This window comes from Pteropus medius, unplaced genomic scaffold (genome assembly GCF_902729225.1).
Source record: "Pteropus medius unplaced genomic scaffold, Ma_sr-lr_union100, whole genome shotgun sequence".
In the NCBI taxonomy this organism is placed as follows: domain Eukaryota; kingdom Metazoa; phylum Chordata; class Mammalia; order Chiroptera; family Pteropodidae; genus Pteropus; species Pteropus medius.
The window spans coordinates 31,310-55,572 of record NW_024347247.1 but is presented as its reverse complement, the minus strand read 5'-3'; the positions used below and the strand labels follow the sequence as shown (position 1 = coordinate 55,572).

The following is a 24,263-nucleotide window of genomic DNA, read 5'->3' as shown; positions in this document are numbered from 1 at the left end:
ACCAACTTTTCCTAGAATCAAATCCTGGGAGGATTTTCTTTCTTAGATCCTCACAAAAAAAATTGCACAACATAATGGACATATATTCTGGTGTAATTTCATCAAAGATGGGGAAGCATTGTTCAGGTGACTGTACCTTTTACTCAAATCACGCATTGCGTGATAACTCCAAAGTTGACATAAGACAGCTAAAGTGAAATAACTCAGTGAGACCCAAGGAGCCTTTGAAAGCAGTATGCATGTTTATTCTATGTATAGTATGATTTTTTTCATGGCAAAGTTCTTAACTGTATTATGTTCATAACAGGACCACTGGTGTTCATTCATGGCTTACTACTGATATGGCCTGAAGGTTCTCATCCAAGGAAAGGAAAGACAGACACCTTGAAACCTGAATGGTTAGGGACTATTGCACTATAACTGTAAATACAATTAGTGCTGTGTAGAGGGGGGACAATACCAGCAACCCTTCATAACCCTGTCCTCTTCTCATTTCACTTATATCAACGTTTCCTCAGTCTTCTTAGTCATTCCCCATGGCTAAGTTGCTGGCTTGGCTACAAGAAGGAAAGCGAACCAGTGACAGAATGAAAATGTGCATCAAATCAGTTAAGTTAGAGGGAGCCTGAGCTCCTGACAGCCTTAAATAGGTAAGTGGTTGAAGTCCTTGCAGCTGTCCCCTGGAACACAGCACAGCTCTCCCACTTGAACCTCACACGTCATTTGGTCCCCGTATCACTGAGCAGTGATCACATTTCCAGCAAATAACACACGTGGCTGCGGAAGGCTTAGCCACCTCTTTTTGTCTAATACTTGCAGTAACATAGAAAGTCATCTGCTATATACTCTAGAAGTTGTCTTAAACTGCATTACTGTGAATGGCCCTAATCATCTCTGGCAATTTAACTTTTTCAGGGGAAGCGGATGGTTGTGCATCTGAACAGGTCTGTGACCACAGATCCCCAAGAATGCAAACTACGATAAAGGGACTGATTTCTTATGGGCCTAAGTTAAATGCTCTTCCTGCTTCTATGCTAGCTTCTAGAGAGCTCGAAACAAGCTTTAGAATAGAGCTTCCTGCTGAGAGTTTCTGAGACCTGCTTCCCACATTTCCTCATAGCCTTTCACTTCATTCTCTCACTAATAGTGCCACTGAATAGAGAAGAGAGAGAAGCACCATCGATCCCCTTGTGCCTGGAGAAGAGTAGCACAGCTGGCCACGAGCACAGCATTCTGCCCAAAGTGAACACCCAAGGGCCTCTCACAGGTGTGAAAGTGGAGGGGGCACCTCTCAGAGCTGGGGTATTTGCTAAGCCGCCAGTGCAGTCCCTGCCAACGTGACTACAGACTCTCCTGAATTGGAATTTCAGATCCTAGGAAACATCTGACATGTGAACACAAATACACAGGAGTTCTGAACATGGGATTTCAAAATTAGGCCCCTGATTCCCTTTATTTGTAGATTGCCACCAAAGGTCACTTTGGATTACAGGCACATTGCGAAGTGTCAGAGGAAAAGTGGGTCAGTAGGAGACAGAAGAAGAGCTACATGCTGTGTTGACCATTTCCCTATGGGGAAGAGAATCGGCCACAGAACAGAATACTGTTGGTTTTGCTGTGCTGGATAAAGAAAAGGAAGGGGTGGTCAGCACAGAACCTGGGGGCAAATGATGCACATCGGCACATCATGATGGCGGCAGTGGCAGCTGCAGCCTCTGTGCCTTCCTCGTTGACCTCCACAAAGGACTTGTGCACTACCTCGGACAGAAACAGGTCTTTCCCAGACGACATTCCGGAAAAGTCTGCCCTGCCCAGATCAAAGGCGTCGGTCATGCCGAGAGAGCGAAGAACATCCTTCATGTCATAGTTCTCCTCCAGTTTAAATCTAGGGAGGAACACTTCCACCTCTTGTTTGTCCAACATGTCTGGCCTCGTCCATTCTATGAATTTCTCATAAGTAAGTTCTTTTTCCACCTAGAAGAGGAGAGTTGAAGATTTTATAGTCTAGAACAGTGCTGCCCAATAGAACCATCTGCTATGATGTGAATACTCTATGCTGCACAGTAAAGATGGCAGTAATGGGAAGTTATGCTCGCTTTAGAAATATTCACTGGGACACGTGGAGAACTGCTAAGCAGAAATTCAATGTGATTCCCCTGCCATCACAGTGCGATTATTGCTTAGCACTCATTACCGTTTCCAAATCAACGTTATCATCTGGAAGCATGATGATCATATTCAGCTCTTTGCCGACATAAGGCAACACCAGAATTTTGGTGAATATTTCTCCTATGTAAGTCATATTAAAGGTAGATTTCTTAAACATCATTTGGACAGGTTTCTTCTCATTCTATAAAGGAAAAGGATAAACGTTAAGTTGAAACAAGACGTAGTTGACACATAGGACAAATCAACAGAGCTGGCCACTCTGGATCCCTAGAAACACATTCTTAGCCTCAGAACATCACATCAGCCCTCCCTTCTGCCAGCTTGTCTTCATTGCCTCAACCTCCAAATATTCAGGTACCCAGGGCTCAATCCTTACACTGCCTTTCTCTTGGTGATGTCATTCAGTCTTGCGACTTTAAGTAGAATGCCCAAATTTATATTTCTAGCCAGGACCTCTCCCCTGTACTCCAGACTCATATATTATACTGCCTACCTGACACCTGCATTTGGACATAAAAGAAATCTCCAATATCACATGTCACACTGGGCTCCTCATATTCCCTTCCAAGTTCGCTCCATCTACAATTTTTCCCGCTTTGGTTGATGGCGATGCCATGCATCCCATTATCAAAAACCCTGGCGTATCCCTGACTCCTGTCTTTCACACCCCACATCTGACTCATTAGCAAATCATCTTGGCTCTACTTTTAAAATATAATAAATTCTGACTTGTTCTTCTCACTACCACTGCTATCAGCCTAGCCTTGGTAGCTAGGATGCCCTCTTAAGTGACTCCCTACTCCTGTCCTTCCCACATGTGATTTTTCTCAGCCCGTTGGCCAAATGGACCCAGTAAATCCAATCATAAATCAGATCACATCACTCTTTGGCTGCACACCTTTCTGTGGCTCCCCCTCCAATCCAAGGGAGTGAAAGCTAACAGTCCTTAAAGGAACCCGTCGTGCTGACGAGAGCTCATCCCCCATGCCCTCTGCTCTCATCTCCCTTTGCTCATCTGCTAGAGCCACAGGGACCCATTGATGGTTCCATGGACAAACCAGGCCCAGTGAGCTTGTCCCAAGAACCTGAGAGTATGCCCCCTTGCCTCATTCCAGTCTTTGCTCAGTGAAGGCCCTAACCTGAAACTGCATCCCCACACACAATGGCCTGTGCCTTTCCTCTATGTCTGTCTCTCAAGCACTACCACGATCTCATACACCCGTTTTCTTATTTATGCTTACTGTCTCTCCCCCAGGAAAATGGAAGCTTCATGAGAGAAGAGGCGTTTCGCTACTTTTGCACACACTGTACTAGTACCTAGCATGATGCCTGACCCCCAACTAACATCTGGTGAATAAATGGATGAACGACTTAAGGAAAACATAGTAAAAGGGCCAGGCAAAATGAACACATCTTACTAGGAGAAAAATGCATTTCTTACCACTGCATCCTTAGCCAGACAGTAAAGAAGATCCAAGGATAGTGCCTACATCCTACCCAACAGACCTCCTCAGCTCCTGACTTCTGTATAAGACTAGCAGCTACAATGACTTTACTGCAGCCCATGAAGCAGGCACAGTGGAAGGCATGCTACAGTCTCTAGTTCTCTGGTACAGCACATTACTCTGTATTAAATGGAAGGAACCAAAGACATTTCTGTTTGAGCTTTTTGTCTGAGCCTTGTTGTAGCTTGCCCGAACCGGCCTCAGCCACGACTGCCTCTCATCCTCGGGCACCTCCTTCACAATTAAAGACCAAGAAAAAAGAAAGAATATGCTAGATTCAGTGAGAGGAAGATATAGGACCATCAGCAAATAACATCTCTAAAGCTAGAGGTAACTCAACTCAGTGTCTATCCTACATGCATGTACTTTTGTTTACTTGTTTTTAAACAAACAAAAAAATGTTTATATTATCCTTATTATCAAAAGAATCCCACATATCATTCCTTTGTTCAGAATTTGCTGAACACCAACTACGTACCAGCTCTTGTAAGACAGACCCTCTGCCCTCAGATGGCGTTCAGCAGAGTGAGAAAATGGTCATTCAACCCCTATGATGCTACTGTGAGGGGGATGCTGTGACAGCGTGGAGGAAGGGTACAGAAACCCAGCTGGGGAGGACGACTGTTAGGGTAGGTTTCTAGGGACTGCTGGAAAGAAAGAAGTATAGAGATACTGGTGGGAATGAAGGGAGAGAAGTAGGTGGGATCTAGATCTACAAACAGCCTCATGTACCATATTTCGAAGTTAGAACTTTAACTCAAATATTCTGGGAAGCCAAGAAGGACCTTAAGCCTGAGAGCAACACCACTGGATTTGCGATACAGACAGAACACCTGGCAACAGGATGGCAGGTGACATGGGAAGGCAGACCAGAAGCTTAGGAGCACGTAGCCAACCTCTGATGATATAACGAGGGAGAAGAAGGGTGAGAGAAAAGTCCCACTTGCTGGGGAGTCTGGCTGCTGGGCTGACTAAAGCCATATAAGTTACTTAAAGTCAGCCTTCTCACGTGTTTTGAAAACCAATGTGAACACAGGGACTGTTTCCAAGAATTTCCTTTGTTATTGCAAATATTCACCTTGCTGACTTTAAATGGTCTTTCCTTGGTCTGCTCTTTGTTAAACTCTTGATGCCAGTTTCCTTTGAAGTAGATGGCATTCACGAGAATCAGAGGAGTCCTTTCATTAACTGAATTTGGAGACAGTAACTCTGTAATTTTACCTAAAAAGAAGAATTAAAGAACCAGTTAGCTAAGAGTTTCCTTATGGACGCCTTGGGGATAATATTCAGAGTAGGCCATCTTCTCGAGCAGTCACAGGACACAGATAAAGGAGTTCACTATCCTCCAAATATAACCATGTAAGGGATATTGGTCCTTAAAACAACAGCAGCAACAAAAACTTAAAAAGCTGTGGTAAGAAAAATAGCATCACTTGAATAAAAAACATAAAATGAACCAAGTAATATGTGCAGAATGAATTCATAACAAGCGAGATGGAAAGGAATACCTGGTGCCTAAAGAAGGGTGAGAGTTTGCAGCAAGCGTAAATAGTTTAAATTAAGAATCACAGGTGGATGAGGGCATGACTCAGTGTCCTGCGATAATGCATGGGAATCTGTAGAGCATGAGCTACTCTGGACAAGGAGACAGCTTGAGACCCGTTTCCGAATTTTCCTTTACACTATTTGTGAAAAGAAAGACTTTATTAACATTAATGACAACAAAAATTAAAGTGTGGATTGTTCTGGAAGAGGTGTATTGAATATTTAGACACCACAGATACACTAATAAGAAAAGGAAAACACTAGAGAAAATAATCACACACTGACAATACTTTAGAAGTAGATTTTTAAAGTTTACAGCTATTTAAAGAAAAAGTCATTCCTGTATACATCTGAAGTTTTCGTGGAGGAACTGACAATAAGATTGAGTAAAATACACTTAAAATAGAATAACAATATATTGTCACCTTCTGTCTTGTTGGCTACCCAGGTGTTTATGTGTTTTCTGGCCTCCTCCGAAGCTTTGAAAAAATCAAGCTCTTCCATCTCTGCTTGGTAGAATTTGCGGCAGGAATCTTTGAAAGACTAGCAGAGACAGAGAGACATAACTGCATGGATACAAAAACAATCAACACCAACAGCTTGCTTTTTATTTGTATACATATACAAAATACAAATAAATATGAAAAGTGAACCTAAAATCCAATTTCTCGATTTTCAGCTAACATTCGATCTTTGCTTATAAAACTAAGTAAAACAGTGGTCTGAATAGTGAATAAACATCATGAACTCCTAGATCCTTTAAGGGAGTAGCTGTGCATCAAGGAGATGAACACAAAGACACTTAGACGCAGCAACTACAAGTGTGTCACTTCCAACAAGCAGTTGTATTTGCTAAGTGACACCCTACCCACAGCAAGAGCCACAGCGCCCTCTACATTTCAGAACCAGGCCATACACTAGAGGGAAAGTGTGTAATTACACACCACCACAACTTTCTGTGATGATGGAAACGTTCCAAATTTAAGCCTACAGCAACTACTGAGCACTGGAAATATGGCTGGTGCTAGCAGTAAACTGAATATTTAACTTTATTCACTTGAATTAACTACACTGAAATTTAAATGGCCACAAGTGTCTAGTAGCTACCATTTTATTCTAGAGTGGGAGCAATTCTCAAAAAATTTAAACTATAATTTTTTACTATAGTCTATGAAATGGTAATATTAATGAACATCTACATTATGCCATGCAAAAGCAAAAATTCATTTGTTTTTCATGAAAACAAAGGGAGTGAAATAAGTAATTTGATGACAGTGTATTGTGGAACGGTTTCCCAATCTTTCTTTTGAATAACTTACAGCTAAATATTTAATTATCTTTTCCAGGGTTGTTTTTATATTACAGGATTCCACACTGCTCCTTCAGTACAGCATAATAGAAGCAATGTGGCACGGTAGCTATGAACACCAGTCCTGTGACTTATTAACTGTGCGACCTTGAAAAACTTGCTTAGTCTCTCTAAGCCTCCTTACTCACCCCTATACATGAGGATACAGCAGGAGCTATATCTCAGAGGGTTCCTTTGAGGACCAGATGAATTATCATTAACACTGTTGTATGCAACATTTAAATTCTCAGCATGTTGCAGACACTGCACATCCTATATCTTTTGGTTGGGTGTTGTTTAGTCCATTTACATTTAAAGTAATTATTTATAGGTATGTAGTTATTGCCATTTTATTATTTTCTGATTGTTTTTATAGTTCTTTTCTGTTCCTTTTTAATTCTCTTGCTCTCTACTCTTCTACATTGATGAATTTCTATAGCGTGTTTGGATTCCTTTCTCTTTATTGCTTGTATATCTCTTATAGATTTTTGGTTTGAGGTTATGATGTGCTTTGTATATATATACCAAGCTATATTTATAGCAGTCCATTTTAAGTTGAGGGTCGCTTATGTTTGAATACATTCTAAAATCACAAGAATTTTTACTCACCCCTCCCCAGTTATGTTTTTGTCATTATTTTTACCTCTTTTGGTTGTGTGTCTGTTTGTGTATATCCCTTAATTTATTGTTGTAATTACACATAATTGGGACTCTTTGTGTTTATTGGAAGTTTTGTTTTTCTTTACATCTAAGGCTTATAAAAAGATGACAGTAACATAGAAAGTAGCTAAGACTGATAAAAATAAGTAAAGCAAGTTGTAAAAAAAAAATCACTTTGGTGTGGCTACAGCATTTTGGACAGCAATTTTGTAATATTCACTAATATTCACTTCAAATTTCACTCCCTTCTTCTCTTCTATAAGACTATCTTGGAGTATCAAACATGCAAGAGTATTCACTGCCTGTATGACTCAGATTGGATACAACCTAAATGCTCATCAATGGGAAAATGGTTACAGTACATCCATAATTAAGAATAACAGGTAACAAAAAGAAAAAATTTTTATTCTAAGAAAAAAATTTTAAAGAATAAAAAAAGAATACCAGATACCAGTTAAAGAATGAGGTAGATCTATCTACATATATTGAGATGCAAAGAATTTAAGTCATAGTATTAGGTGAAAAAAAAAATTACAAAAATAGGGATGGTATAATGTATGTAGGGAAAAACTCCACAAAACAAATTTTTATATGTATAAGGGAATACACGTCAAATCTATATAAGCTCTTATACTGGGAAGGGGAGTGTAGGGTGTAGAAAAGTGGTTGTAAAAACTCTTGTTTTGTCTGCTCTTTTGCATTTTTATATAAAAATAATATACTTGCATATTACTTGAGTAGTTTTTGAAAAATAAAAAAAAATGAAAGCATTATAAATAAAGAGAAGCAATCAATGTTCCTAGACGAATAAAAACTCTTTAAAAATTTGTGTTGGAAAAAACAATCAAAATATTTACATATGTAAAAAGTTGAAGATGGCTCACAATGCACAAAAAAATTACCAATATGTAAAAAGCAATGATTAGAAATATTCATTTTGATCAGTTCTTTGTTTTGGCCAATCTATCTTACATTGTGCTATGTTTTGTTAGCTTTTTTTATGTAACGATTCACTTAAGCTTCACAAAAATTTACAGTATTTGTTACAAGGCTCATTCTACAGAGGACAAAACTGAAAGAGAGTAAAAGGAAGTACAGGAGGTCAGTAGACCTGAGTTCATGGCCATCTGTGCAAATTTGGAGCCCACAGGTTTCTGCTGTACCACGTGACCCCCTCCTCCTCATTGCTTTTATTTTCTTCATAAAAAACAGTAATTATAACTTACTGAATCGAAACCATAAGACTTTTCTCCAAAAAGCCTGTTGGCAGTTCTAAGCAAGTATTGCGTGCCAGTCCTGTTGACACTGCTGAGAAGTGACTGGAAACCCTGGTGGACATCTTCACCCCCGCCACCACTTTTACTTAACGAAAGTGCCTGAAATCAAAAACAGAATAAAAAGGTACAATTTCTGTATGCTCTGACTTCAGGAAATGGATGCAACACTAAAGTCACAGCCTAAGAACTATACAGATCCTCACTACAGCTTAAAAGATTTATCCAATTAAAGACACAATGTGTCTTGAAAGCCATCCTATAACACTTCCTGCAGGGAGTGAGAGCCCTGCCAGCACTGAAAATGAAATGCCCCTTTGCAAATCCAGGTTCTAGTGCCTATTTCTTCTAGTCTGTCTGAAAAGAAGGCTGCCAACCAGGACTCCCATCTCTCTAAACACAGGCCATTCCTGATACTGAAAGGTGCAGCCTTTCTCCTCATCCTTGAGTCTAGGCTGTCCCTGTGACTTGCTCTGACCAACAGAACATAAGAGAAGTGACACCGTTCCAGGCCTAGGCCTTAAAAGGCCAGGCAGCTCCACAGCCACCATGATGTAAGGAAGTGCAAGCTGTCCTGTGGAGGCCATGTGGAAAGGCCTGGAGGGCAACACCACATGGGAAAAGCTACTTGTAGAATGGCAGCCCCAGCCAACAGCCAGTACCAAGGCTCCAGACATGTGATAGAGGCCTTTCTTGGCTCATGAGTGATCCCAGCTGACACGATGGAGTCAAACCACAAAATCTGAAAAACAATCACAGGACTCAGCCTAGATCTTATAACTTTATATCTACTCACAAACTAGCCACCACCAAGGGGTGGTAAAATCACTCATTCTCCTGACTAGAGGGCACCACTCCACCCCTAACAGATCATAGGCACTCACCCCAGGGCGCTTGCACAGGGTTTCCTGGCCACCCTCCGCCCACACCCCTGAAACACTAGCAGTGTTATCTGTTAAGAGCAAGTTCTTCGGGATTTGAAGCATGAGGGACCAGCTCAATTGACAAATTAATAGCATAACATTGCCCAGAAATGGCTTCAGGCACATACCTGGGCCATCTGGGCTGCGGTGTTTCCCTTTGCCCCCATGAAGACCATGGCCAGGGCAGAGGAGAGGCTCACGGGTGAGAAAAACACATTTTTCGCATTGTCTTCACCCAGCTTCTTCAAAAGTTTTAAGGCAAAGGTGCCATTTGCTTCTGACAGAGTATCCATGATGGCAAGTCTAAAATAATAGATTTAAAATCGGTATCACATAAGTCTCCAGCCACGCTACCTTCAACAAGCCCCATCTTGTCTGATCTCAGAAGCTAAGCAGGGTCAGGCCTGGTTAGTACTTGGATGGGAGACCACCTAGGAAGACCAGGTGCTATAGGCGTAAAAAAATCAGTATCTCATACATATAAGATTACACACGTCAACTGCGTTTCATTCTGTTATTAATAGCACTGAGAAAAAAATGAAGTTATGTTTATAATGTAATCCTGTTTTACAAGGGAAAAAAAGCAGGACTTGTATCTGTATACTTGTCTGTGAGCCCAGAGAAGGTGTAGGAGGGTACATACTCACCCAGTTCACTCTAGTTACTTCATGGAAGGTATGATTGAGAAAGGAGTTATTGACTTTTGGTTCCGTTTCTGTATTGTTTGGTGTGTTGTATGAGCTTGTATGTATTATTTTAGAATTTAAAAATCAATCAAAATGATAAATCCAATTACAAGGTTACACAAGAAAAGACAGTTGAATGTTTTTATAATGTAGAAGAGAAGACTCCGTTTTAGGAAAGCCTGAATCCTTAAGATAAAAGATAAACCACATGTATGAAAATCTTAAAAACAAGCACTCTTGACCCTCGATTCTCCTTCTAGAAAACCTATATATGTGTCAAAGCCCAAATCTAAGGTCAAGCGGCCCAGGCTCTCCTTCCCGTTGTTCAGCACTTGGCTGCTATAGGGCAGTGGGTAAAGGTCCATGTCCACCTCCAGATCCAGAGATCAGGCTGCATATGTGATGAGCCCCTGACATGCAGGGCACCTGGCAGTGGCCCCAGAGGCCCAGGCAGGGTCCGGAAAAGAAATACTTTCAGGCAGCTGGGGATGGTGTGGGGCAGCAGTCCCCAATCTTTTTGGCGCCAGGGACCGGTGCTCCTGTGAGAATCTAATGTCTGATGATCTGAAGGGGAGCTGAGGTGGTGATGCTCGCACTGGGAGCGGCTGCAAATACAGATGAAGCTTTGCTAGCTCGCAGGCCTGCTGCTCACGCCCTGCTGTGCAGCCCGGTTCCTAACAGGCCATGGACCAGTACCAGTCCACAGCCCAGGGGTTGGAGGACCCTGGTGTGGGGTACAGGAGTCTTCAAGCTAGTTAAAGCATGACAGGTCTTCAGTGAGACCTATTTTCAACTCCTCATTTTACAAAGGGGAACCCGAAGTTCACCAAAGTGAAGTGATATATCCAAGTATTGAATGAAAAATTTTAACTTCCATGGCTGAAAGTCGTTTTGTTTTGTTTTTTTGTTTTTGTTTTTTTTTCGTAGTTGTTTGTTTTTTTAAAAAGGGCTTATTAGGCCATTGCTAGCAAGAAAGACTAGGTCCTGGGGGCATGAAGTCTGAACCACTAGGAGAAAAGACAACATGTCCACCATCCTGGAGTTATTGAACATTTGTTTTTTGCTGTTGTTGTTGAGTGTTTCTACACATCGAGTAGCGGGGTAGAGAGATGTAGACTATTGTGAAAGAATCTACATTAGCTATAGAGAAAAGGGGTGAGAGAAGCTGAAGCTAGGCCAGCTCTGGGATAGGTGCAGAGTCGCAAAGAAATGTCTACTCCTGTGGATTACCTATGAAGTTCTCATATAAATAAGTGGAGGCTCCTGGGGTTTGATGGTGCCTGGCTATTCTCTCTTGTGGATAATCGTAGAAATAGCCACCTGGAAATTAAGTCCTAAATTCCAATAGATATAAGGATGCGAGCGTTTTTGTCCGATCTGGCCCACAGCTGTTAACAGGCTATCTCTCTCTCTCACTCTATGGCTACGGAAATTTTAATTTAGAACATCTCAGAATTTTTCTTATCACAAGCTAAGGAGAAGACAGGCTGAACTCGGGGCCAATGCCCTGTCTTTGGACTGCTTGCTGCTCCTCAAGTTATCACTTGAGGAAGAGCCTGAAGGATTCCTACAAAAGAATCAGGTGAGAGGACAAGAGGCAGTGAAGGGTCCAGTCAGTCAGGGAGTTGCACGTACAGCAGAGCTGGCCCAGGAGGAGGTGAATCTGTGGGCAGCATCACCATTTACAAACATTTACCAAACTAGTATTTCCTCAGCTGGGGATTGGAGAAATGACTCATTTGAGCAGAGTGGGAACCTACAGAACAAGGAACGGGGGAAGCAAGAGCAGTTGTTTTCATGGAGTGGAGGGAGAGAGCAGAAGACATCTAACTGAAAGACCTGTGAGAATTAACCCATTCTTCGAGCCTTTACATTTATAACTGTGATCGTTCCTTCATATGGCAATAGAGACTCTGAAGATGTGATTAAATTAAGGGCCTTGAGATGCAGAGATTATCATTGAGATCATTCGATGTGGTCCCTGAATGTAATCACATGGACCCTTATAAGAGGGAGGCAGAGGGAGATCTGACCAAAGAAAGCAGAGTGAGGACTGAAGCGGGATGCTATTCGGCTGGCTTGGAAACTAGAGGAAAGGGGGACAACCAAGGAATGAAAGGAATGCAGACCTTCCAACACCTAGAGTTCACTCAGTGAAACCTATTTCAGGCTTCTCACCTCCATAACTGTGAGACAATAAAGGCACCGTTTGTGTTAGTTTGTTACAGGAGCCATAACTAATACACCTGATACATTTTGTACTCTTCTTGTTTAAACATTTTGTTTTCAAACTCTTCTTTATTCATCGTAGAGAAGACTCCTGGTACTGAGCACACTTGGTTTGCTGAGACTTCTCATACATATCTTAGATTACTAATTTTTAATGAAAGTACAGTGGAACGTATACATTACTAAAATGCTTCTGAATATAACTGATTCTTTGATAAAACAGAAATAATTTCAGGATTTTGCAGAGCCTTGGGAACATCAATATAAATTAAAGTAGTCATTATATGAAACTGATGCAAAATTATACATATTTTTGGTTATTGGGAATTTATAAGCAAAAACTGCCCGCCTGTCAATTTTAAGGGAAACTTCTGAATTAAGAATTGGAAAAAGAGGAGATATCCCAACACAATAAAAAAGTTTTGAGCATTCCTGATACCATCCATGTCAAGACTCAGACAAGTGTCTGTGAACCCCACCCACAGCTGCCTCTGCCACCACCACCACACTAATCTTTTCTTGCCTGGGGACAGGTACACCTCTGGCTTTGGCTCCAAGATGGCTCAACACACACAGAGAGGCTGCTGGGCTACATGACTCCTCGGCCCTCAGGTGAGTTGAGAAAGCACAGAAGTTTAGAGCCCTATGCATATTAGGTTTGTTGCAAATTCAACTGGCCAAGGAAAGATCTCACATGCCCCCTCCCTACCGCATCCAAGACTCTATTTTATCTTCCCACACATTTCCCCTCAAATGCTGAAGGAGTATTAATTCAAATGGAAATGCCAACCTAAGAAAGGCCATTAATAAAGCACTGTGTCTCTGGTAATGTCCCTAACGAATTTCTTTTGGACTATTTTGTACTCTGACCTTTCTGTCACTGATATCAAAAAGGCACACTTGCCCTCCCTCTCCCACCAGGTAAGCACTAGCCTGGCCAGCCCTCAGCACTCTACTGGGGCTGAGGAGAAATCAGTGCACATCTGTTTCTTTGTGTCAAGGGAATTTAAAGTTGAAAAGTCAATAGTTCCTCAATATAAGGCAGCTTCAGTCTTTTTAAAAATACTGAATTGGGAAAAACAAACCAAGACATTCAGAGGAAAAGGCATGAATCAGGAGGGAGGCGGGGTTTACAGTCCCAGCTCTAAAACCCTAAATAAATTACTTGATTTCCGTTCCCTGTATGAGGAAGCAGATATATCGGATAATCTGTGTTTCTTTCCATCTATAATATCTAATAATTGTTAACATTAATAAAGAAGGAAGAGCAAAACTGTACCTTAATCTTCAAAGCTCAGAAGTCAGTAATAGCATTACATTTCTCAGTTGAAAATGACTGCTGATAGCCATTAAAGGTAAAATTATATTCATGTCCTATAAAAATTGCTAAATACAAAGAAACAATAAATCAACAATGCCCTGGAGGTTTATCCCAGATATGCAGGATAATCGTATAGCAGGAAACACGTTGATCATGAAATAACTGAACAGCCTCATTATCCTGTACTTCTGTGGACGAACAAAAGGGGCCACATACAAAACCTGATAAGTTCAGGGAAGGCCAACCTGGTGGGTCCTAGAAACTCGAGAGGCCAAAACTAGCAACATAGGATAGTCTGAACATAAAAATTCCTAACCAAAAGCAGGTCATGACAGGTAGTCACATCTGGGCCTGTAGTTTTCTTGACAAAAGTCAGTCTTTATCTTAAGTGAGCCTGTCTATTATCTTTTTGCATCTAAGATAACACAGCCTTGGAATGTCAAAGTAATCCCCTTTATTTTAGACCCCTTAACGCACAGCCCAATTCAACAGCACGAGACCACAGAATCCCTCATTGTTATTTTGTTCCCCACATACTATCTCTATGTGCTATTAAGATGGGACTTGTAAAATTCTTAATCTTTTAGCAGCAAATGCAATGGGACATCCCTTGCAGAGTTCATCTTTTTAGTAAACCTAGTTAAGTTTTCTTCCCTCCTTTCTTTGGAAAAAGGCCCCCTCTCTCAAATCCTGATAATTGCCCTGGTGACTCAGATCCCCTGGCTATTGATAAGGGTCATCAGCCCATTGTGAAGCAGAAATGGTGTTAAGCCAGGCAGGGCCCTTAGAGTCTGGGGCTGGGAGACTTTAAGCCAAAGGTCTTTCTTTTTACTCTTCAAGAAATATATTAACCAAACTTATTTCTCTTTTCTCACTTAATAGGCAAATCAATAATAGAAATTAATAGATGTAGGATTTAAATAACGAATTTATATCTTCTTTTCCTTGTCTAGGGACTGAGGTGGCACTTCAGCAGGAAACCCAAGACTCCACCCTGACTGAGCCAGAAAGGGAAAGAGCTCCATGAAACCCTTGTAGGCAGGGACTACCATTCTCAGCAGAAGGCAGATACGGAACACGAGACCTCCCTCAACATCCATACTAATAATAAGGGGGTTCATGGCTCTTAGAAAAGAGGTAGGCAGGAAAGTTAGTTAGGGGGTTTCGGGTCTGCCTGCAAAGACACTGAGGTCATCCTATCTCAGAAGGGGTCCTCCCTAATCCGCCCACAATTAAGCCACAAGGCATTTTTTTTTTTCAACTCACACAAAGAAACCAGTAGGCAGAGATTTAGGTACCAGTTTAAGCCAGTCACTCGCACCTGCGCAACGAAGACCCCAATGATCTTCAACTCACCTGAGTCTCATTATACCATCAGTATAATATGATGCATATGCCTAGAAGTTCATTAATATCATAACAGACTGAATTCTGGGAAGAAATATGCACAGAAGGCAAAGTGATGAATCACTGAGTCCTGTCAATCTTAGTTGTCAATCAAGGAAACCCACTGCTCTTGTGCTGGCTGAAAAATCACTGCTTGGCTATCGCCCATGGGAATACAGGTTATCACCCATGGGAACATAACATTCTAACAATAAGCTTTCTGCTTCTGTACCCCCGCTTGCACAACCTATCTGTGGGTTGACAGTTAGTAAATAGAAGAAAAATAAGCTTTTGTGTTAAGACAGAATGAGGAATGGGATTTAGGGCTTAAAAACCCTGTACCTCTACATTGCAGGGCTGCTTAATTTGGGGTCTGCGTACCCCTGGCAGACCCAGCTGGCTGAATAAAGAGTGTGTTTCCTATAACTCACTGGTTTCTGGTGGTCCGTGTGTCTGTCGGGGGCTGGCGGCTACAACACTCTAAGAAAAGCAACCACCCACAGCAAAAAGGGATAAAAACCCTGAAGTCTTTGTTACCAGGCCTTTTGAGCCACGCTTCTCTTGCTCAAGGCCCGCTTCCACATCTGGAAGTGTACTATCCTTTCTAATAACTTTTCTTTCCTGCTCTATTTCGGTGTCTTGCTCAATTCTTTGTTCGAGACATCAAGAACCTGGACAACACGCCGGGAGAGGACCCCACTCTCCGGTAACACTATAAATGTTAACTATTAACTATCCTGTACCCACCAATGTAAAATATGTGTCTCCGTTTTACTGTTATCCAGTCCCAAAGGCTCCCCCACTTTGCTTTCTCCCATCACCACCCATGGAGTTGATGTAACCCTCCTTATGTCTCCACCTTTGATTCTAATGTATAAAAAAATAAGCTGCAAAACTGCCATTCTCCAGAGAATGTTCTTAATCTGTTGAGATTTCGCTTCCTGGCAATTGTCATCAGTTTGGCTCAGATAAACTCATTAAAATATCTACAGATTTGGATGTTTCTTACATTGACACTTCTTTTATCTACTTTAGCAGCCATCAACATCATTGATAAAATATTAGAAGCAGTTCCGTTGTTCCCCAAACAGGAACATGATACAGACATCTGTTATCTGATACATGTGTAACTTTGTTTTGAGAATTCTGGCCAAGGCAAATACAACTCATGAAACATAATGAGAAGGAAATTGATCAGAAATAAAACAAAATAAGAATTAGCAAACTATGTGATGGCCAGAATCAATGAAATACTCTTAAAACTGATAAGAGAATGAAGTAAAATGAGCTCCAAATGAGGCAGGATGGTTAACCTAAAGGAGTGTCTCCTCCCTTCCAGGATGCAGCTCTGGAATGTGTCCCTGTTTTGATTTCAAGCATGAGACCCCCACCCAGCATGAGAGACAAGCCAAGGCCAGGACACAAGGCAGATGGCCTGAGGCCACCTCCTCCCCTCCAGGTGGCATGGGAAACAAGCCAAGACCCAGAGGCAGGCTGAATAGCCTTGGGACATCTCCCACCCACAAGAAAACAAAAGCCCATAATTCAGACAGCTAGGAGCAGAGACTGTCTCTCTGAGCTGCCCGCACTTTTCTCTTAAGTGCGTACTTTCACTTTAATAAAATTTATGCTTTCTTGCTTGCTGTCTGTCATGCCCTTGAATTCTTTCTCATGACATATGACAAGAATCTGGTGACCAGAGCTCTGGGGTCACGGTCCCTCTTTAGACTCCCATCCTGTCAAGCTCTCTGGCAACACAAAGAGTTGATAAGAAAAACAGACCCCAGTAGAAATATGTACAGAGGATTATTAGCAGATTTACATAAAAAACAAAAGAGGTAAAGATAAAGTTAATAATTATATTAAAAAGTTTTAACTTCAGAAAAAAAGTAAAAATATCCTTTTTTGAGTACGTACTATATACTATGTCAGTTAGCACTTTTCCTAGAACTTTCTCGCAACCCCAGGCTGAGAATATCAGCATCCGACAAGCAAAGAAATCCAGCCTTAGTTCTTTTAAAGTATCCTGCCCCTGCACATCACATGGCTACAAGTTGCAAAGCAAAGGTTAGAAACCAGGTCTGTGTGGCTCTGGAGTTCACTCTCTTAATCACTATGGCACACAGCCTTCCAAAAAGAAAAAAAGAAAAAATGGAGAGGTAGAGCAAAGTAAACATACTTTTTTAAAATATAAACTTTGAAAGCTCAAAAACCATTAAATTCCAATACTGAAAAGGTTTTTTTTAAAAAAGCATTCTTTCTTATACCATGCAGACGATGTTGTAAATTGGTATACCAATATTTCCCAAGTGTCATTTAGAATTATGTAAAAAAATAAAAGCAAAAGGAAGAAAAGAAATTGCCAAGAAAACATTCATACCATCTGAACCAAAAATTCCACACTAGGAATTTCACTAAAGGTAAAACTCAGGTACTAATAAAAATATTAAGCACAAAAACAACTATTAAATATTTCATCTGCTACAGAAAAAATCTTTAAATGCCCAGGAACAGAGAACACTTAGATTCTGTCACATACATAATGGTGAAATAGGGAGGAGGCATGAGAACTAAATGTTAAATCAAGCTACATTCAGAGACTGCCTTGTGCTGATCAAAACTATGGCCAGACCACAAAAAAACCTACAGAACAAAGAAAGATTCCTTCTGGAATTACTAACAAACCATTTATCCATACCATGAAGGGATAACAGTCTTTAAGTCATAGTCATAACCTACACAAAATAAACTCAACCATTCATTCCCTATGGAACCTATAGAACAAAGGCCGAGAATGCGAGCATGCCTTTCATGCTGCATATCCATGGCTACATAGCCATACCATCAAAGGAAAAAGGTAAACAAAGTCTTTAAACTGTAGTTCACAGAAACGAAGAAGGACATATTCACTGAATTCCCCGAACACTCGGGGTCTTTTTCTCTGTCCCTCTCAGTCCTTCTCAGCTCTCTTATTTCTCTGTCTTTGAGAGGAGACCATGCTATGCCTGGGGAGCATTATCCTTTTCTAATAAACTTTCCTTTATTTCTAACACTGGCATGAGCTTGAATTCTTTCTTGCGCGCATTCAAGAACCCTCGCCGACTGTCTTGGTGCAGGACTTGAATCCCCACTCCGGGGGATTCTCCCTGTCCTGCATCAATGGGATATTAGTGTAGAGATATTAATTTGTAACATCATATTAATATCATGGGAATACATATAATTAAGTGAAAAAATAAAATATAAAACTATAAATACCATTTTTTAAATATTACCTATGTAACTTAGGAAGAAAAGTACATGTGAGCATAATTTATAGACAGGAAGGAAATACTGTACACCAAATGTTTCTGGGTTATGGGTAATTTTCATGTTTTTTCTATCTTTCTGCATTTTCACATTTTCTATAACATGCCTAATTATATTCAGGGGGAATGGTTCATTTTTTCTTTTTGTGAAATTAATATGCATGCACTTACTTTAAAAATCAGTGTTAAAAAAGATACTACAAATGATGACAGATTTTAGTCCACTGGCCCTTTCTCCATACATGGTTTTCTTTATAACTTGAAACATTCATTTCCTTTCACTTAACACTGATTTTCTTTATGTTAATGTTGCCTCTCCAACCGCCACCCCACCCCCCATTTTTCATGTCTATGTCCCTATGGCAACCTTTCCCCAAATGTCCTACATGTTAGTCAAACACTTTAAGTAATTTTTTCACATGCTCAGATATAAGGAACAATCTACCAGCTCCCGTTTCCTCCTCAGTCTCTCACTCTGCTGGTGAACTCATTCCCAAAGAGAAATTTTCACAGGTAGGAAACAACATTCCCTACTAAAACACTTCAATTAATGGCCAATTAATTGTTAGTCTGGTAAAAAACAAACAAACAAACAAACAAAAAAACCAAATAAAACATACTGCTTACACAACAAAGAATTTTTTTTTTTTAATTTAAGTATTGGCTACATATTTTAATAGGTCAGATTTTTTAATACTTTAAATATCTTTTAAAGCAAGAATACAAATTTCACAACCAAACCTTAGTAAACATTTAAACTTCTGTAAACCTAGTAAATCAAGACTTACAAATTTAGTAAGCTAGAATCAACTGAGACTTTCAAACGTGTTTAAAAATACACAACAGTGCAATGGTTACAAACACTTATTTCTACACTTATATTTAAGTTCAGCAGAAAAGTATTTAATACCATGGGTTTAATTTATTTTATTTTTGTTATATCTTTTTATACCTTTCATAAAGGGATATTAAGGCTTATTTTAGTGGTTCACTGAAATCGAACAAGAGCTGAATTAATCTTAAGGGACCATCACCTTTCTCCACCCAGGCTGCCTCGTTCCTTTCTGGTCATCCCAAATGCTTCTCCATCCCAGTGCTCATTCTTTGATCGTCAAGCACATTCAGAGTAGGTTAAGGGGGTTTTGAGCTTCAATTCCCTCTTCATAGGGATTTCACAAGGCCTCTCCCAAATAGCAAATTTCAGTTTCTTAGAACGTGGCATCTTTCCTTAAAATGAAGTATTATTTGACTTTTTTTTGATCTGGTTTGTATAACCCAGAGTTCTCTCCTATAATTTGGCTGTTAAGTCCTTTACTTTGTATAACTACTGCGCTTATTAATTTAGGAAACTGCTATGACCGAACTTTTTACATCGCAATCATAGAAGGATCACCACACAGCACTTCCTGAAATATCAGTGAAATTATTTTGTGCCTTTTTAAACCTTTTATCTTGTTTGCCTTACCTGAACTTATTAGTGAACTCATGGCTTTTTACAAACAGTACATTTAAATTAGCTAACCTTTGTTTTCTCTTTGGTTCTCAGATTGCCATAACTGGGCTGGTGGGGTTCTCTTTAAATTGGTTCCTTTATCTTGAGATGTTGACTCAAACATCTTTGCTTTACAGAAACAGCAAGGACTTACAAACTCATTTGGGAATTGTTTCCAGTCCAAAGACATGCGGTAGCAGCCCCTCTCCATTTCTTTTAATGGAAGTACAAGATCTGAATCCTCAAGGAATGTGAGTTTTGCTGTTTTGGGGCCACACTAGTGACAAAGCGGAATAGAGGTTTCCTTTCAAGTCCATAACATACCATGCTGTTGAGGTGGATCAAAGTTTTGCCACCCCAAATATGCCTTTGGGGATACTGATTTTAAATTAAGTTGGTTATGAAGAAAAAGACTCAGAAAGACCATTGACCCACTCCCCTTTACCCGCCTGAAGAAATTCAGATATAAAAACCTGCTTAAAGGAAAGGAGCATCACCTTAAGCATCATAAAACTAAAAGTGGCAGAAGGGAAGAAATCTAGCAAAGTGAGATTTGTTTGTTGGACTCCCCTTCCTGCTCCATCGTTTCTGGGTGGCCCAGCAGGAATTTGCTTTCCACAAGTTTGCTCTTTCTCACCTACCTTTAAATTGCCAACTTTCCCTTTGAAATCCCTGCCTCCCTCTATTTTGTCCAGAGTGCAATATAACCCTCAACAGCCCAACGCATCTTCCGATTTCATAAAGAGCCATTAAAATAACTATTCACAAGCATAACAACTGGGTATTAAGTTTTATTAATGAACAATTTCATATATGTGTATGCACATGGGTATATATAAAACAAGTCCAACAAATCTATCCTACCACCTTTTTCTCAGATCGGTTAGTATTCTTAATTGATTTTATTCAACTGATCAAATCTTAATTTTTTTTAAGATGTCACTTTTTAATTGTGCCTCTGGCCTTCTTGGATTAAAGATGCCTTAATTTCCCGCAAAATTTAACCACTTAAAGATTGGTTTAATGGAGACCTGGGTTCCTGCTTTGTCCCTACCTTGGTTTTCTGTGGCACTGTGTGTGTGTGTTTGTGCATTTAACTTCTCTGAGCAGCAGTTATCTAATATGTAAACAAGCGATGATTCCTTCTACTTTATAGGTTTACGATGAGCATTAAACTAATGCCCAGCACACAGTGGCTATTCAATAAAGGGTGGTTAGAATTACACATTATTTTCTTTCTTCTGATGTCTAGGACTAATATCAGGTCCTTCAAACATGAAAATGTAAGGTCTATGGTCTTCCCTGGGCGGCACAACATGTGCTTGGTGTGATATAACATGTTCTTAGTATAAACAGAAAAGAAGGATGATTGCATTTATTCTAATTTCACTGTACTGTTACTAGATGGAGTTAACTCTAATAAACTGAATTGTAATAAAATGCCTTGGCTTGGAACTGGCCTCATATAATTTTAAACACTTAGTTTACAGGGCCTCAAGTAGTACTAAAATTGGCATTCGTGAAGGATGCAATTACTCAAGGAGTAGTAACGAACCACTGGGTCACACCCCATAATAAAGATAATGGCAGTCATTCATGTCACAGTGTACATTACTTAGCCCCAGGAAAATAACACTGCAGGACCTTAATCCAAAGGTTTCTTTTCACATCATCTCACCACATCAGTCCTAAACCACACCAGGAGAAAGCTGGCAGCCTTGGGTCATATTCCTGTCATCAGGTACAACTGGGCCCAAGCAGCAAAAGTCCCTGATCCACCTTCCTTTCCGCCTAGCATCTGAATATTCCTAGTGGTATCTGAATATTAATTTTCTACACTTCTCATTTCCGAAACTGAGCTTTGGGAGGTGAGAGGCAGAAAGTAACTTAAGTGCCAGTTTCTTGTAGCATCACAAACCCCAAGTATGATTAAAATTTTCCGCACGTGTTCTTAGACCTGAAGACCCCAAATCTTGTAATATTTTGCCTGCAGCGAGTTTAATGATAATAATAATAATAATAATAATAATAATAATAAAAAGAGAGAGAAGTAACACGACCTGGAATGGTCCTCACTTTTACTTTCGCAGGCCTGAATGGCCTCGAAAGTGTGGAATTTGCCAAGCTCCTGAGCAATAGCAACACAGCACGGTGGGCAGGAAAACCAGGCGCCGTGAAGCCTGGAGTAGGCTGCCTTTGGCACCGACCCCTCGGCTTCTCTCAGGCTTCCAGTCTCCCCTCCTCCCCCCGGGTTCCCAACGACCGGCGCCCGGCCGCGCGCGCCCCTGGCTTCTGCGCGGGCGGGATCACCTATGGACGAGGGGCGAACCGGGTCACCTATGGCCCAGGTATGAGCGGGCGTCACCAGTGGCCCAAGGGTGGGCAGGGATCACCTGTGGCCCAGGGGCCCCGCGCAGCAGTCAGGGAGGCTTGGCGCCCGCCCCATGCCCGCCGGCCGCCTCCCGTGCAGTCGCGGGGCTGTGAGCGTCTCGGGTCCGAAAGATCCTTGGTATCACGGGCCGGGCCCACGGCCCTGCACAACACACCGGGTGGCGTCACTGTATACTGGAGCCGCTGGGCTCGTTAGAGAACCCAAGTCGAAAGGCACCCTCAACCCCACCCCATCCCATCCCAGGACGCCCCCGCGCAGCCCGGCTGCCCCTCCCTGCCCCTCCGGCGTTTGCCGGGCTTGGGATCCTGACTCACACCCGACACCTACCCCAGAGCATAGGCGATGCGGCCGGAGTGAGCAAAGCAGCGGCAGAAGATGTCGGAGGCGCTCTGGGCCTGAAATATCAGCCAGGCAGGAGGCAGGCCGAGTCCTGGGAAGCGAGCCAGCGCACCGCCCACCGCCAGAGCCCTGGGCCTCCCTCTGTCATCTGGGTCAGGGAGGAGGGCGGTGCAGGGAGGTGACCAGGTGTGCGACAGGTGCACTTCAACTGCACCGCGGGAGCCAGGAGGAGCCGCGCGTCCTTTCTGGCCCTAGCTGCAGTCACTTGGTCCACTGGGCCACCAGGGAGGCGAACCAAACCAAGGCCTGACCCTCTCGAGATTTTCAATTAGGAGGCGACAGTACGAAGGCCCATCAGCATGTTACAGTGTATGGCTTTGTAAAAACTGTGAATTACGTCCTCAATGACCAGCAAAGTGCGGCTCCTGGCACATGGACAGTGCGGAACAAATGAAAAATGAACAAAGCCTAGGCGTTCCAGTCCTCTTCTGGCCCATTAAATTAGTTTCCAGGGGACTGACAAATTATGCAAACGTATAAGGAATCCTGACTTGCCCTCGAGTCTCATATCTTTGGGGCTCCTATAGTTCAAAATTAAATTTGGTTTTCTCCTGCTAATCTGTCCTGTCAATTTGATTATTAGATCAGCGGAAGAACCTGCCAAAAGCAATCAGGCAATTGAGGCTTATTGCCATCCCCAGCTAAGGAACAGGATAGAGGCCTGGGGCTTCAAAGAGGAGAGGGCAATTCATAGGCAGACAAGAAGAGCAGATGTTGGGTAACCAGATGTTGGCCCTGCCATGCAGGTAAGTCTTTGGGATAAAAAATGTGACCTTTAGTAATTGTTCTCTTTTGGGCCAGGCCCTGTATTTAAATTATTTTAAGCGGTTAAGGAAGAGGGGAAAAGTTTTCATGAATCTTCAGGGTTTCTATTGCCTTCAGCTCAAAATATTCCACATGCCACAGTGGCACATTTTGGGGTGGTATGTTTTGGTCTTCTTCAGATCATATTGAATTTACTTTGTGGTGAATTAACATTTGTATATTGATTTAGTTGTCCTATGCAAGAACATGCTGGATCTCTCTTTTTGCTCAAATATTTTGTATTTTTCAGGAATGTTTTAAAGTTTTCTTCATATAAGATTTGCATGTTTTGTGCTATTCCTAGTTATTTTATCTTTCTGTTGCTATTATAGGTAAACACTTTTCTTCCATTATATTTTGCTAACTTTTGTTCGTATATGAGAAAATTGTTTTCCCGTGTTATCTTTATAGCCTGGTGCCTTACTGAATTTTCTCACTATTTGTCTTCGTTTGTTTCATTGATTCTTTTGAGTCTTACAGTTATACCTTATCACTGGGAATAGAAATAGTTGTACTTCTTCCTCCAATTTTCATGCCTGTTATCTCTTTTTTGATTGCATTGGCTAACACCTCCAACAGAGTAAATTACTTAACTAGTCGTGTTGCTAGAATTCTTTAATAAAGACCTCTGGCAAACCAGTCTCTAGAGCCAAGGGGATAAAGATCTAGAGGTTATCATTTCACCATCGCTTAGAGCTCTTTGTGTTTTTTTATTTATCTTCTCTTCCTCATTTTTATTGTTTAGTGATTAAATATACTTTTGGTGTTAATTCCCTGATGAAAAGTGTCACTCTCTCTGGACCCAACGACACAGAGAGAGGG

The 24,263-nt window shown here is 41.3% G+C and overlaps 1 protein-coding gene across 1 annotated transcript; it reads right to left on the bottom strand.

Moving 5' to 3' along the window:
• Positions 1-220: 220 nt before the first annotated feature.
• Positions 221-22,699, bottom strand: LOC120614182 (serpin B6-like). Its single transcript, XM_039876978.1, has 7 exons — positions 22,566-22,699; positions 9,553-9,727; positions 8,454-8,603; positions 5,645-5,762; positions 4,753-4,895; positions 2,195-2,350; positions 221-1,974 (listed from the first exon to the last, which is right to left on the bottom strand). The coding sequence occupies exons 2-7, from the start codon at positions 9,715-9,717 to the stop codon at positions 1,570-1,572; spliced, it is 1,137 nt and encodes a 378-aa protein (XP_039732912.1). The 5' UTR covers positions 9,718-9,727; positions 22,566-22,699; the 3' UTR covers positions 221-1,569.
• Between the last annotated feature and the right edge of the window lie 1,564 nt (positions 22,700-24,263).

What these genes read in the sequence shown, in the direction of transcription:
- LOC120614182 (XM_039876978.1), bottom strand. Translation starts at nt 9,717, where the DNA reads ATGGATACTCTGTCAGAAGCAAATGGCACCTTTGCCTTAAAACTTTTG. An exon ending in AGTCTTATGGTTTCGATTCA is followed by an intron (nt 5,763 to 8,453) that starts GTAAGTTATAAT and finishes TGTCTCTGCTAG; the next exon opens with TCTTTCAAAGATTCCTGCCG. An exon ending in GACCATTTAAAGTCAGCAAG is followed by an intron (nt 2,351 to 4,752) that starts GTGAATATTTGC and finishes TTTCCTTTATAG; the next exon opens with AATGAGAAGAAACCTGTCCA.